Source organism: Tursiops truncatus, chromosome 8 (genome assembly GCF_011762595.2).
Source record: "Tursiops truncatus isolate mTurTru1 chromosome 8, mTurTru1.mat.Y, whole genome shotgun sequence".
Taxonomy (NCBI): Eukaryota; Metazoa; Chordata; class Mammalia; order Artiodactyla; family Delphinidae; genus Tursiops; species Tursiops truncatus.
Window position 1 is genome coordinate 39,734,576 of NC_047041.1, and position 16,240 is coordinate 39,750,815.

Here is a 16,240-nt window from a genome sequence, read left to right on the forward strand (position 1 = left end):
TGTGTGCCTCCTAAATGCCTCTTCTCACCCCCCGCCTTCTCACAACACAGGTACTCAGGGACAGCTGCCACTGAACACATCGCAGTAAAAGGGGTGCACACACTACTGCCCACGCTCCAGTACAGAAAAGGCTCACTCCATGCATTACCGTTCTCTGCAGCTAGAAGAAATTGGCTAGATAAAGGAGTTTTTGTGTTTATAGGGTATGCCTTCTAGTGCTGATTAATAATGGAACCAGAATTAACATAGCTTTCAATTTTAAAAGACTTTTTTCTGATTAAAACAATACGTGTCATTATAGAAAATCACACATCAATTCCCCACTGTTGGGTGATGCAACAAATTATATACTAAATCCATGTAGACTGGGATATGATTCTGGACCATTCTATACCAAGATCATTAGATCCTGGTTGAGAGCGTGCCAATACCACACAGTTTTGAGCAATGTAGCTACATGATAAAGTTTTACTCTCTGGCACGGGCAACCCAATTTTAATGTCTTCATAAAAGAATAAGCAGCATATTTAAATCACAAAATGAGAGGTTTAGAGCAAGAAGAAAGATTCCTGATGCTGTTTTAATTAAATGCTGTAAGAAGTTTCTTAGGGAGAGTCTAATCTTTTTTTTTTTTTGCGGTACACGGGCCTCTGACTGTTGTGGCCTCTCCCGTTGCGGAGCAACAGGCTCCGGACGCGCAGGCTCAGCGGCCATGGCTCACGGCCCCAGCCCCTCTGCGGCATGTGGGATCTTCCCGGACCGGGGCACGAACCCATGTCCCCTGCATCGGCAGGCGGACTCTCAACCACTGCACCACCAGGGAAGCCCTAAACTTTTTTCTCACAAAATTTTAAAAAACAGGATATATACTCACATGAAAACTCATGAAAATGCTTTAAATGACCCCATGTAGTCCTTTATAGTGTTATGATTCGAATACCCATGAATTATGTAGTTGCTGATTAAACAATAGCTCTCTGCTTTCAGAAGGATAATATTTTAGCACAAAAAGCATGACATGAGTAAAATATCTTTTGAAGCTACAAATGTCTATGTTTCAAAGCTCATAAGACTATAGTTGATTATGGCTTAGAACTTTCATTTATAAGTTTCTAAATTTAAGGTTTTGAGTGCCATTTCATATGGGCTGCCATGCCATAAAGTCATTCAAAAATTTTTGACTAATTGCACATTTAAAATTATTCATATACTATCATATTAGTATCAACACTGATAAGTATAGAAATATATATTAGGCATTTAAAATGTTTACCTATTTGTCTTATTTTTTGCTTCACAGGCAAAGTCTGTTTATTAAAATTTTTGTTTACTGCTAATGTATTATAGAAGTTTATGAATTTTAGAAAGATCTTACTTTTGAATGAAAAAAAAAGTGCTCCAGGAGATCAAGTGTCCTCAAAACAGTACAGCAAGGGTTATATGCTTCTATGTCTATTGACCAAGATGCCCTTTGGGAAAGAAGGGCCATTCAAGGTATTTCTCTGCTTGTTAGGCCCTTGCGTTTAGTATATCTCAACTTTGCTCATTTGAGATACACTGGTGCATATAAAAGAGTAATCTATAATCTGCTTTAAAAGAGAAAGGATTGTTTATTCTAAAATTAGAGCAGATTTGTGATAAACATAAAGGAGGCAGATCTTATAAAATTTGTACTCATAAGGAGAATACTCATACGCACAGGTCTGTTTGAAAAACATCTTGGAAAAGATTCACAATTTTACTCCTAAAAAGACATCTACTGGTCAAAATATATAATTCTTGATGGTCTGCTGCTCTGTTACAATTTTATTCAAAAATTTTCTATAAAATTAGATTTCATCTGTGACTCTTTGGCCCAGTGTTGGTTTAAAGTAATTAAGAATGATAGTAATGATTTTTTTAAAAGCCCAGAATTTTCTAAATGCACCAAAATTAAATGTGTTGTGAGCATGACCTGAAAGAATTACACAGGTAATGTATTTACACAATTTGTATTTAAAAGCGTTTTCCAGTTTCCTGGACAACATTTTGGGGCTCTCTCGTTTTATTTTTTTCCTAAATACTTTTCTAGGGATTTCAGAAATATATCCTCCACTAGATGGTTATCATGCATTGATTAAACTTTACCTCTGTACTGCTGATCAGTTCTTTTACAGGCCCATTATCTCAATTTCTTGTTTTTTTCCTCCCAAATTTTACGGTTTCATAGTTTTTTTCTTTCGACTTTTTTTCTTGAAACGGAAAAACCTGCTGGTGCCTGTTTACTTGAACTCACTGGCTCAAGGCCAGTTGAGTTGCTGAACCGTCTGAATGATAGTAATTTGTATGTGTACTTTTTCTCTTAAATTCTTGTGTATTCTACAATAGTAATTAGGCTAACAAAGTACTTCTACAGAAGGACTGGCTTTAATCATGTTAGTTTAAGGTTACTATATTAATTTTTAGTATATAAATGGATTTTTAGATGCTTATGAGGGTACTAATTTTTTATGCTGTTGTTTAGCAAACTTTATGGATAGTGAAAGGCAAATTAGTCTTAAAAATTACCATAAATTCTGAGTTCTGATTAAATCTAACTGGATTACACCTTCATTAAATAAAAGAAAATTTAACAAATACAAATATAGGTCTAAATAAATATGGAATCACAAAAATCTATCATGATAAAATTGATTCTTCATAATTTACCCAGGAGCAGAATAAAGATAAACCCCTCACTTTTCTCCATACAGTCAAGTTTTTGCACAAAAAACCTCTTGCTAGTACTGTTCCTATTCTAAGTGTCTCACTGAAACCGGAGGACAACTTACATACCAGGTGGATAGTCCCAACAGTAAATTCTCCAGAGGAAAATGGGGGTGGTCACAGCCCCAGGTATGCAATAGGTTAGAACTGAGTGCAGGGCTGCTGTTCCTACCTGGGTAGGTCCTACCACTGGGTGGGTGTCATTTTTCAACCTTTTTTTTCCCCTAAGTGTAAATAATCAGGGAGTTTCACAATTAATTAAGCAGAAAAGTTCTCAAAGCTCTAGTTATTCAGAAATGACCTACCTTTATATCAGTAATTCCGTTTGTCTAGGAAGGAAAAAATAATTGTTATTTTAATATTATACAAATACTAAATATTTTAGAAGATCTAAAAATAATGATGTAAATATTATGTTTCTTATTGCGCGAGGTAAAGTTTCAGCACAAATTATTTAATTGTATGTTTACTTATTAATTTTAGTGACTTCAGAGCAAATTAACTATCTAATTATGGGATTTTAACATATAGCAGATATGAGTTTTCTTTATTTAATCTTTAAACAGATAAGTGCTAAATAGGTGATAATAGATTATAAAGGCTTAAAGAGCCGAGTCATATTGAATTCTTTTTTATTATTCAATAGACACAAGATTTTTCTCTTTGGGCAGTGGCTTGACTATTTCAATTATCAAAGTCAATTCCAAATCTTCATATATAAAAAATGGAGAGCAATTATAAAGTCAACGTCCTATGAGGGGAATGTGTTCAAGATGGCATAGTAGGAAGATCCTGAACTCACCTTGTCCCAGGGGCACACCAAAATTACAACTACTTATAGAGCAACTACCTATGAGAACAACCTGAAGACTAGCAGAGAAGATTTTTCATGACTAAAGTTATAAAGAAAGAACCACAACGAGATGGGTAGAAGGGGTGGAGACACAGTATGGTCAGCACCCACATTCCTGGATCAGCAACTTTCAAACTGGAAGAATATCATAATTGCAGAAGTCCTCCCCAAGGAGCAAGGGATCTGAGCCCCACATCAGGCTCCCCAGACTGGGGGTCCTGTACCAGGAAGATGAGCCCCTAGGATGTCTGGCTTTGAACACCAGCAGGACTTATGTTAAGCCAGAGGGCTACTAGGGAACAGAGACTCTGCTCTTCAAGAAAACGCACAAAATTTCTCATGCTCCAAGTCTCAGCACAGAGGCAGAGTTTGAAAGGATCCGGGATCAGATAAACTTGCTAATCTTGGAGAGCCTCCTGGAGAGGCAGGAGGCAACTAGGACTCCCCTGGGGATAATGATACAGGTGGCAGCCATTCTTGGGAGCTAGTTCTACCACATGGACACCAGCACTGGCAAGCGCCATTCTGGAGACCTCCCTCTAGCCTCTTAGTGCCAGGGGTTACCTGCCCACCAGCCGGATGGCATCAGTCCCAGGACTTCATGGGCTGCACATCCAGCTGTGCCAGGACATGGCCCCACCTATCAGAGGTCTGGAACCAGCCTCAGGCCCCACAGGCCCCATGGTCAGCTATGCTGGGGCCCAACCCCACCCACCAGTGGGCCAGCATTCACCACATGAGGCAAAGCCTGGCAGCCACGCTCGCAAGGGCCCAGCCCTGCCAACCACTGTGCCCACAGTAGTTAGCCATGCCATAAGAGAAGGGTTCATGCAGCCCACATATGAGGCATCCCAAGAGCACACAACTCTGGTGAATAGAGGGGAGTGTTCTGCTGGGCCCCATAGGACATCTCCTACATAAGGCCACTTCTCCAAAATCAGGAATCATAATCAACCTACCTACTATGAAGAAATAAAAACAGAAAATTAGGCAAAATGAGGTGAGAGAGATATATATTCCATATGTAGAAGAGGTAGGTGAAGGGAGATAAGCAATCTACCCAATAAAGAGTTCAAGGCAATGATTTTAAAGATGCTCAATGAGCTCAGGAGAAGAATGGATGAACACAGTGATAAGTTTAACAAAGAGTTAGAAAATACAAAGAAGAACCAAAAGGAGCTGAAGAATACAATAACTGAAAAAATACACTAGAAGGGATCAATAGGAGATTAGATGATAGAGAGGAATGGGCCAGTGAACTGGAAGACAGTAGTGGAAATCACCCAACCTGAACAGAAAAAAGAAAAAATAATTTAAAAAAATGAGGACAGTTTAAGATACCTCTGGGACAACATCAAGGATACTAATATTCACATTATAGGGGTAGCAGAAGGAGAAGGGAGAGGGAAAGGAGCAGAGAACTTACTGGAGGAAATAATAGCTGTAAATCTCCCTAACCTGGGGAAGGAAACAGACATCTAGGTCCAGGAAGCATAGAGAGTCCCAAATAAGATGAACCCAAAGAGGCCTTCACCAAGACACATTATAATTAAAATGGAAAAAAATTAAGGTAAAGAGAAACTTAAAAGCAGTAAGAGGAAGCAACTAGTTACATACAAGGGAACTCCAAAAGACTGTCAGCTGACTTTTCAGCAGAAATTTTGCAGTCCATCAGAGGATGGCATGATATATTTAAAGTGATGAAAGGGAAAAGCCTACAACCAAGAATACTCTACCCAGTAAGGCTATTATTAAGATTTGAAGGAGAGACAAAGCTTTTAGCAAAAGCTGTAAGTGTTCAGCACCACTAAACCGGATTTACAGGAAATGTTACAGGGACTTCCTTAAGCAAAAAGAAAAGGTCACTACTAGAAATATGAAAATTAGGAATGGAAAAACTCTCATTGGTAAAGGCAAACATACAGAAGGTAGTAAAGCTAGTAGAAGGTTAAAAGACAAAAGTATTCAAATCATCTATATGTAAAGATGTACAGCTTTACATATGTAAAGCTAGTAGAAGGTTAAAAGACAAATGTATTAAAATCATCTATATCTATAATAAATAGTTAAGGAATACACAAAACAAAGAGATATAAAACATGACCTCAAAAACATTAAACATGAGTGGGGAGTAAAAATGTAGAGTTGTCAAAATGCATCTGAACTTAAGAAATCATCATAAACATAGTCATCAAATCACAAGGAAAAAAGCAAAAGAAGAAGAAAAGAACAAAAAAGAACTATGAAAACAATGAACAAGATGGCAGTAAGCACATAATTATTAATAATTACTTTAAATATAAGTGGCCCAAACACTCCAATCAAAAGACACAGAGTGGCTGAACAGATTAAAAGACAAGACCCATATATATGCTGCCTACAAGAGACGCACTTAGATCTAAAGACACAAACAGACTGAAAGCGAGGGGATGGAAAAAGGTATTTTATGCAAATGGAAATGAAAAGAAAGTTGGGGTAGCAATACTATCAGACAAAATCGACTTTAAAACGAAGACTATAATGAGCCAAAGAAGGACATAGCATAATGACAAAGGGATCAATTCAAGAAAAAGATATAACAATTGTAAATATATATGCACCCAACATGGGAGCACCTAAATACATAAGCAAATATTAACAAACATAAAAGGAGAAAGTGAAAGTAATACAATAATAGTAGGGGACTATAACAACCTACTTACATCAATGGACTCATCATCCAGATAGAAAATCAATAAGGAAATACTGCCCATAAATGACACACTAGAGCAGTTAGAATTAATAGGTACATACAAAACATTTCATCCCAAACCAGCAGAATACACATTCTTTTCAAGTTCACATGGAAAATTCTCTAGAATAGATCACATGCTAGGCCAGAAACAAGTCTCAATACATTTAAGAAAATTGAAATTATATCAAGCATCTTTTTTGACTACAATACTATAAGACTAGAAATAACTAAACGGAAAATTGTAAAAACAAAACAAAACAAAACATGCTGTTAAACAACAAATTGGTCACTGAAGAAATAAAGAGAAAATACAAATATCTGGAGACAAATGAAAATGGAAACACAATTAGAAATCTATGGGAATGAAGCAAAAGCAGTTCCAAGAGAGAAGTTTACAGTGATACCAGCCTACCTCAGGAAACAATAAAAATCTCAAACAATCTAACCTTGCACCTAAAGAAACTAGAAAAAGAAGAATAAACAAAACCGACACTTAGCAGAAGGAAAGAAATCATAAGATCAGAGCATAAATAGATGAATTAGAAGCTAAAAAAATAGAAAACATTAATGACACTAAGAGCTGCTCCTTTTAAAAGATAAAAAATTGATAAACTTTTTAAAAGATAAAAAATTGATAAACTTTTAAAATGAGTCAGACTCATAAAGAAAAAAAAGAAATACAGCCCAAATAAATAAAATCAGAAATGAAAATGGAGAAATTACAACTGACACCACAGAAACACCAAGGATTGTAAAAGATTATTATGAATAATTATACACCAATAAAATGGACAACCAAGAGGAAATGGATAAATTTTTAGAAATGTACAATCTTCCAAAACTGAATCAAGAAGTAGAAAATATGAACAGACATTACCAGTCATGAAACTGAAGCAGTAATCAAAAAACTCCCGATAAATAAAAGTGAAAGATCAGACAACTTCACGGGTTAATTCTACCAAACATTTAAAGAAGAGTTAATGCTGATCCTTTTCAAACTATTCCAAAATATTGAGGGGGAAGGAATGCTTCTGAACTCATTCTGTGAGGGAGGCCAGCATCAGATTGATGCTGAAACCAAACAAAGACACCATACACATACACACACACACACCCCACAGGCCAATATCACTGCTGAACATAGATGCAAAAGTCCTCAACAAAATACCAGCAAATCTAGCTCAACAACACTTTAAAAAGATCATACACCATGATCAAGTGGGATTTATCCCAGGGATGCATGGATGGTTCAATATCTGCAAATCAATCAATTTGATACACCACAGTAACAAATTGAAGAATAAAAGTCGTGTGATCGTCACAATAGATACAGATAAAGCTTTTGACAAAATTCAACATCCATTATGATAAAAGCTCTCCAGAAAGTGGGCATAGAGGGAACATACCTCAACATAATAGAGGCCCTATATGACAAACCCACAGTTAACATCATACTCAACAGTGAAAAGCTGAAAGCAATTCCTCTAAGATCAATACCAAGACAAGGATACCCACTCTTGCCACTTATTTAACATAGTACTGGAAGTCCTAGCCACAGTAATGAGACAAGAAAAACATATAAAAGGATTTCAAATTGGAGAAGAAGAAGTAAAACTGTCACTGTTTGTAGATGACACGAAACGATATATAGAAAACCCTCAAGATGCCACCAAAAAACTATTAGATGTAATAAATGAATTCAATAAGTTTCAGGATACAAAATTAATATACAGAAATCCTTTGCATTCCTATACACTAATAATGAACCAGCAGAAAGAGAAATTAAAAAAACATTCCCATTTATAATCACATTAAAAAAATAAAATACCTAGGAATAAATCGACCTAAGGAGATGAAAGACCTATACCTGGAAAACTATAAGACACTGATGAAAGAAATTGAAGATGACTGAAACAAATGGAAAGATATACTGTGCCCATAAGTTGGAAGAATTAATATTGTTAAAATGACCCTTTTCCCCAAGGCAATCTACAGATTCAATGCAATCCCTTTCAAAATACCAACTGTATTTTTCACAGCACTAGCAGAAATAATTCTAAAACTTGTTTAGAAATGCAAAAGACCCTGAATAACCAAAAAATATCTTGAGAATGGAGAACAAAGCTGGATATATCATGCTCCCTGACTTTAGACTATACTACAAAGCTACTGTAATCAAAATAGTATGGCACTGGCACAAAAATAGTACATTGATCAATGGAACAGACTAGAGAGCCCAGAAATAAATCCACACTTATATGGTCATTAATCTACAACAAAGGAGGCAAGAATATACAATGGGAAAAATTCTCTTCAATAAATGATGTTGGGAAAACTGGACAGCTACATGCAGAAGAATCAAACTGGACTACTCTCACACCATTCACAAAATAAACACAGAATGGATTAAAGATTTAAATGTAAGACATGAAACCAAAGAACTCCTAGAAGGAAACATAGGCAGTATACTCATTTACAGTGGTCTTAGTAATATAGTTTTTGGATCTGTCTCCTCAGGCAAGAGAAACAAAAGCAAAAATAAACAAGTGTGTTTACATCAAACTAAAAAGCTTTTGCACAGGGAAGGAAACTATAAACAAAATGAAAAGGCAGCTTAACAAATGGGAGAAGATATTTGTAAATGATACATCTGATAAGGGGTTAATATCCAAAATATATAAAGAACTGATACAACTCAACATCAAAAAATAAAACTGATTAAAAAATGTGGATGTCAATAGACATACAGATGACTAAAATACATGAAAAGATGCTCAACATCACTAATCATCAAGGAAATGCAAATCAAAACCACAATGTGATTACCTGTTAACACCTGTTAGAAAGGCTATCATAAAAAAGACAGAAAATAACAAGTGTTGGTGAGGATGTGGAGAAAAGCAATGTTCGTGCCCTACTGGTGGGAATATAAATTGGTACAGCCTCTAAGGAAAAAAATATGGAGGTTCCTCAAAAAATTAAAAACAGAACTGTCATATGATCCAGCAATTTCACATCTGGGTATTTACCTAAAGAAAACAAAAACACTAACTCAATAGCTAAGATACGGAAACAACCTAAATGTCCATCAATAGACAAATGGATAAAGAAGAGGTGGTGTATATATACAATGGAATATTATTCAGCCATAATTAAAAAAAAATGAAATCTTGCTATTTGGGACAACAAGTGGATCTAGTGGATGGATCTAGAGGCTATTATGCTAAGTGAAATAAGTCAGACTGAGAAGGACAAATACCATATAATCTCACTTATACGTGGAATCTAAAAAACAAAACAAAACAGACTCAAGGATACACAGAACAAACTGATGGTTGCCAGAGTGGAGGGCGTAAGGGTGGATGGGTGAAATAAGTGAAGGGGATTAAGAGGTACAAATCTCCAGGTATAAAATAAATAAGCAATGGGATGTACTAAACAGCATATGGAATATGGTCAATAATACTGAAATAACTTTATATGGGACAGATGGTTACTAGACTATTGTGGTCATTTCATAATATATGCAAATGTTAAATCACTATGAGGCACACCTGAAACCAACATATTTTATGTCAAGTACATTTCAATTAAAATAACCTTCCTATATGAAGTAAAATGTTACATAAAATATATATGATTAAATGCTATTTTAATAAGATCACATTGAAGGCTATACATCAATGGCATTCCATTTTATGATAGCCCATTAACACATCTTTAGACATATATATTATATATGTGTATATATATATATGTGTGTATATATATATTATATATGTGTGTATATATATATATACACATATATATGTGTGTGTGTATATATATATATATATATATATATATATATATATATATGTGTGTGCTAAGTTCTCCAGATGTAATCAAATATCAAAAAGTGACTCTGCCTTTATGGAAAATATAATAAAATTGAGTAGGCTAAAGTAACATGTATGAAAAAATAGTAAATAATATAGATATGGTATAATTATGTGTTAAATTATGTTGCACCAAGTAGGAACTCAAATGTTTTCTGAATCAATGAACGTCAACAATTATTGGGATTGAGGTCATCCAGAAAGTGAGATAAGACAAGGCTTCAGTGATCTTTTTAATGATATTAGAAACGATTTTCATGATAACTTATTCATGCTTCTTAGACTACAGGTGAGTCCCATAAATCCGCAAGTATTCATTGAGCCCTACACTATACCAAACCCTATATGAAGAAAAAGTATAAAACATAGTCCACTTCTTCCCTCAAGAAGTCTATGACTGATGAGACAAAACATACCCATACTAAACAATTAAAAAAATAAAAGTAGACAATTCCAAACTGTTATAACTAAGTGCTAAAGAAAGTCAAAGACAGGAGAACTAAATGGGCCCTAGAGTAATGGGAAATGAATTCATGGAGGAAATAAAATTTAATCTAGTCCCTTAAGGGACTGGTAGGATTTTTTTTTTTTTTTTTTTTTGCAGTACACGGGCCTCTCACTGTTGTGGCCTCTCGCATTGCGGAACACAGGCTCCGGACGCACAGGCTCAGTGGTCATGGCTCAACGGGCCCAGCTGCTCTGCGGCATGTGGGATCCTCCCGGACCGGGGCACGAACCCGTGTCCCCTGCATCGGCAGGTGGACTCTCAACCAGTGCACCACCAGGGAAGCCCGGGACTGGTAGGATTTAATAAAGAAAAGGGTATGTCTTTACTCTCGTAAAGTAAAGGAAAGGTGGAGGACATATAATAGGTTAATTAATTCATCATTCACTCATTCATTTATTCATTCACTCATCCAACAGAAGATTTTTTCAGTGCCTCCTATATTCAGGCACTATATAGTAAGTGCTGAGGTACAATGGTAAACTAGGACCATAACTGCCCTCAGTGAGCCTACTGGTAAGGGGATGGGTAGCTGACAAGAAACAGGTAATTTTAATATTGCGGTATGTTAGGTGTTAAGTAAAGGATGCTATGATGGCTTCGAGGAGGGACTCTTAACAGAGGAAAATCGGGGAAGATTTCGTATAACACGTAAAATTTATGTGGAGAGACTTGAAACATTAATAGGGCATGGCCATGTGAAGTAGGGAAAGGGGATTTTTAGGGAGAAGGAAAAGCATGTGCAAAGGCCTGGTAATAAGAAAGAACATGAGAAATGAGCATTACACACACAGATGAGAATAAGCTACTCTAGCTATAGTGGAGGCTTTGTGTAAGTCACTACAGGGAAACAAAGTGGGTGAGCCAGATTAAGGAAGCCGTGGAATGTGAAGAGTTCTGACTTCCTATGGGAAATTGAGCACATGTTCTACAAGGAAAGCTTATGTAAAGAAAGCATATCTGGTCTGAGAAGTGCCCAACTTGGAAGCCATTCTATGATCCAGAAGAGATAACTGACATTATCTCTATCCTTTAAGAGAAAGTACACAGCCAGAGAAGCAGAGGGCCAAGGCCAAATTTGAAGGATGAGTAGAGGAAGAAGGGTGAGGAGCCAGTGAAGAAAACAGAAGAAACAGAACCACGGGATATAATAACAGTTAATATCATGCACTTGGAGTTATCAAGCTATGTGATCTTGGGCAAATTACTTACAAGCTATGTGATCTCGGGCAAATTACTTAAAAACTTAAAGATTTCATTTCTTTTTGAAATGAAATGGGGATAATAATACCTACCATACACACACGGTATAAGGATGTAGACACTAATGTACGTAAAGTATTCAGCAGAGGGCAAAGCATGTAGTAAACACCCAATGAACAGCAACTCTTTGTTGTTATACAGTTCTACCAGTCTCCCTGACTTTTTATCTCTAGTCTCTGTACATTATATTACCTTATCATGACTCATTCCCACCACTCTGTCTGGCTAATTATTCCTCAGATGCCTTTTCTGACTCCCCATACTGGGTTAGGTAACCCCTATACAGCCCCCTGCACTCTGCAATTTCCTATCACTCTTTAGCATAACTATCTAGTTAATTGTCTGTATCCACTAATGTATGTCTCCTTCCACTAATATTAAGCTCCATGAATTCAAGGATGTAGACTGACTTACAATCCTAACATACTGCCTGACACATAGCAGACATTCAATAAGTATTTATAGAATGAATGAAAACATTCTGTGGTGACTGTGGCATGCGATAAATACAGAACAGAATAGAGAACCCAGAAATAAACCCGTACATGTACAGTCAACTAATCTTTGACGAGGGCACCAAGAACACACAATGGGGAAAGGATGGTCTTTTCAATAAGTGTTGTTGGGAAAACTAGACGTTCACAAGCAAACAAATGAAACTAGACCTCTATCGTAGACTACTCACAAAAACTAACTCAAAATAGATTAAAGACTTAAATGTAAGACCTGAAGCTGTAAAACTCCTAGAAGAAAACACAAGGGAAATAGCTATTTACCATGGGCCCTGGCAATGATATTTTGGATATAACACCAAAAGCACAGGCAACAAAAGCAAAAATAGACAAGTGGGACTACACCAAACTGAAAAGCTTCCTGCACAGCAAAGGAAACAATCGACAGAGTGAAGAGGCAACCTATGGAATGGGAGAAAATATTTGCCAACCATTTATCTGAAAAGGGGTTAATTTCCACAATATATAACAAACTCATTCAACTTAACAGCAAAAATACGAACAATAAAAATTGGGCAAAGGGCCTGAATAGACATTTTTCTAAAGAAGACATACAAATGGCAAGAGACACGTGAAAAGTTATTAACATCACTAATCATCAAGGAAATGCAAATCGAAACCGCAATGAGATATCACCTCACACCTGTTAGGATGGCTAGTATCAAAATGGCAAAAGATAACAAGTGTTGGTGAGAATGTGGAGCAAAGAGAACTCTTGTACACTGCTGATGGGAATATAAAGTGAAGAAGCCACTCTGGAAAACTGGTCGGAGGTTCCTGAAAAAATTAAAAATAGAACTAACATATGACCCAGCAATCCCACATCTGGGTATATATCTAAAGGAAATGAAATCAGTATTTTGAAGAGATATCTGCACTCCCATGTTCATTGCAGCATTGTTCACAATAGCTAAAATATGGAAACAACCTAAGTGTCTATGAATGGATGAATGGACACAGAAAATTCCACATAATGGAATATTATTCAGCCATAAAAAGAAGGAAATCCTGCCATTTGTGACAACATGGGTGAACCTGGAGGACATTATGCTAAGTGACATGATCCAGACAGAGAAAAACAAATGCTGTATGATTGCAGTTATATGTGGAATTTCTTTAAAAAGTCAAACTGATAGAAGCAGAGAGTAGAATGGTGGTTGCCAGGGGCTATCTGGGTGGGGGGGTGGAATGAGCAGATGTTGAATCAAAGAATACAAACTTTCATTTATAAGGTGAAAAACTTCAGGAGATCCAATGTACAGCATAATGACTATAGTTAATAATACTGTATTGTACATTGAGAATTAGCAAAGAGAGTAGATCTTAAGTGTTCTTACCACGTACACACACAAATGGCAACTATGTGAGTGAAGGATGTGTTAAATAATTTGTGGTAATCATTTCACAATGTATATATACATCAAATCATCACATTGTATACTTTAAATATAAACAATTTTACTTGTCAATTATACCTTAATAAATCTAGGGGGGAACAAAAGAAAGCTTTAAGAAACCAATGTGAAACTGACTAACTTCATTAAAACTTGAGTGCTAACTTCTCTGTGGGATATATATTTTCTAATATTCTTGTTTTGAGGAGTGAGGGAGACTTGGAAGTTGGCATCTTGCTGCATCTCCCCTGTACCATGTTTATTTCTAACCTTTTGCTCCTGAGCTAAGTGAGTGAGGCTCCTGTCAGGGAAAGCTGGTGAAGACTCCTTCCCTCCCTCAGAGCAAGCAGGGCCACGTAACCTAGGAGGGGCTTGGCTGGGTTATATTAGCCCTCTTGGGTGTGCCTGATCATCCAGTTCTCAGAGACCAAGCCCACTCTATGACTGGCAGAGTGCATTTGAAGAGAAACATATAGGAAAACATTTCACAGCAAAATTGATGGGATGCAGCAAAAGCTATATCCAGAGGAACACAGAGAGCTTTAAAAACCCTTACAATTAAAGAAAAAGATATAAAATTAAGAAATTCAGTATTTATCTTAAGATATTAGACAAAGTACAACAAAACAAATCAGGAAGAGGAAATTAATAAAAGACAGTAATAATGAAATTACGAAGAATAAATAATAACAAATCCAAAGTCAATACTTTTAATACTAATAAAATAAGCAATGATTCTGTGTGCCAGACTTAAAAAAGAGAGAGAGTTAAACTATACAAACTTAGAATTAAGAAAGGAAACAAATACAGAATATAGAAGAGATGCAAAGAACTTTAGGATATTACTCCCTTTGGTAACAAGGAAACATACTGGAATGGGTAAAGATTTCCTAGAAAAATAAAAATGACCACAAACAACCTAAGAAGAAGTGAAATTTGAATATACCAGGTACCCTGAAAGAGAATAGAAAGGTAATTGAAAATCTACTTTGCTGAAACTTCAGTTACATATATATACATTCTTTTTTATATTCTTTTCCATTATGGTTTATCTTCACTGGTTCAACATCCAGACAGTTTCATAGCTAAGCTCCTTCTAACCTTTAAAGAACTGTAATTCCAATATTATTTAAACCATGCTAGACTGCTCATAAATATGGAAAGCCCCCAATTTATGTTATAAAGCCAGCATAACTGTATAACAAGGAAGACAAAAGAGAACTATATACAAATCTCATTTATACACACACATCTTAATTTCTAAATAAAATATTACCACATAGAATCCAGAAATATATCAAAACTGTTAGAGTATGACTGTGATATGTTGAAGTCCTAACCATTATTAATGCCTTAGAATGGGACTTTACTTGTAAACAGGATCTTTACTGAGGTAATCAAATAAAAAATGAGGTCATTAGGGTGGACCCTAATCCAGTATGACAGGTATTCTATAAAAAAGGGAAATGTGGACACCGGGAAAGACATGCACAGAGGGAAGATGATATGAAGAAACAGAAAGAAGATGGCCATGTGAAGACAAAGCATTGGAGGGATGCATCTACAGTCCAAGGATTGCCAAAGATTGTTGGCAAATCACTAGAGGCTATAAACAGGCAAGGATGAATCCTCCCACACAGGTTTCAGAGGGAGCATGGCCCTGTTGACACCTTGATTTTAGACTTCTAGCTTCCAGAACTCTACAACAGTTTCTATTGTTTTAAGCCACCCAGTTTGTGGTACTTTGTTATGACAGCACTAGAAAGTGAATACAATGACCAAGAAGGTTTATTCCAGGAATTCAAAGGTGGATCAATATCAGCAAATCTGTCAATCATAGTCTATTACACATCAACAAATTAATGGACAAAAACTACATGATGTCACATATGCTGAAAAGGCATTTGATAAAACCGGCAGCAAATCTTAAAAACCCTAATTAGGAATAGAAAGACAAAATAAAGACCATAAGTCAAGGACAAATATTATCCTAAACAGTAAAACTCTAAAACAATTTCATCAATTAGACAAATTTGTCAACAATCACTATTATTATTTAATATTCTCTTGGAAGTGCTAGCAAGTTCAATATGACAAAAATTACTGATATGAACAGGAGAAAGGAAGAGATACAACTATTTTTGTTGAGACAACTGCATATCTCAAAAAACTTAAGAACCTCTAGTAAAATGCCTACTAAAATTAAAAGATAATTTGGCTCTTTTTTCTATATTAGCAGTAAGTTTTTAGATATGGAAAAAGGAAAATATTCCACTTACAATAGTGACAAGAATTATAAAATGCTTGAGAATAAATTTAAAAAGAAAGGCACAGAATTTATACAAAGATGATTGTA

At 35.8% G+C, this 16,240-nt stretch overlaps 1 protein-coding gene across 1 annotated transcript in view; it reads right to left on the reverse strand.

Annotated features, from left to right (window-relative positions):
* Positions 1-16,240, reverse strand: part of DEUP1 (deuterosome assembly protein 1) — a 104,760-nt gene that overhangs the window by 22,058 nt on the left and 66,462 nt on the right. Inside the window, exon 12 of the mRNA XM_073808318.1 lies at positions 3,051-3,074. Within this exon, the coding sequence (XP_073664419.1) occupies positions 3,051-3,074 (24 nt within the window). The remainder of the gene's footprint in view (positions 1-3,050; positions 3,075-16,240) is intronic.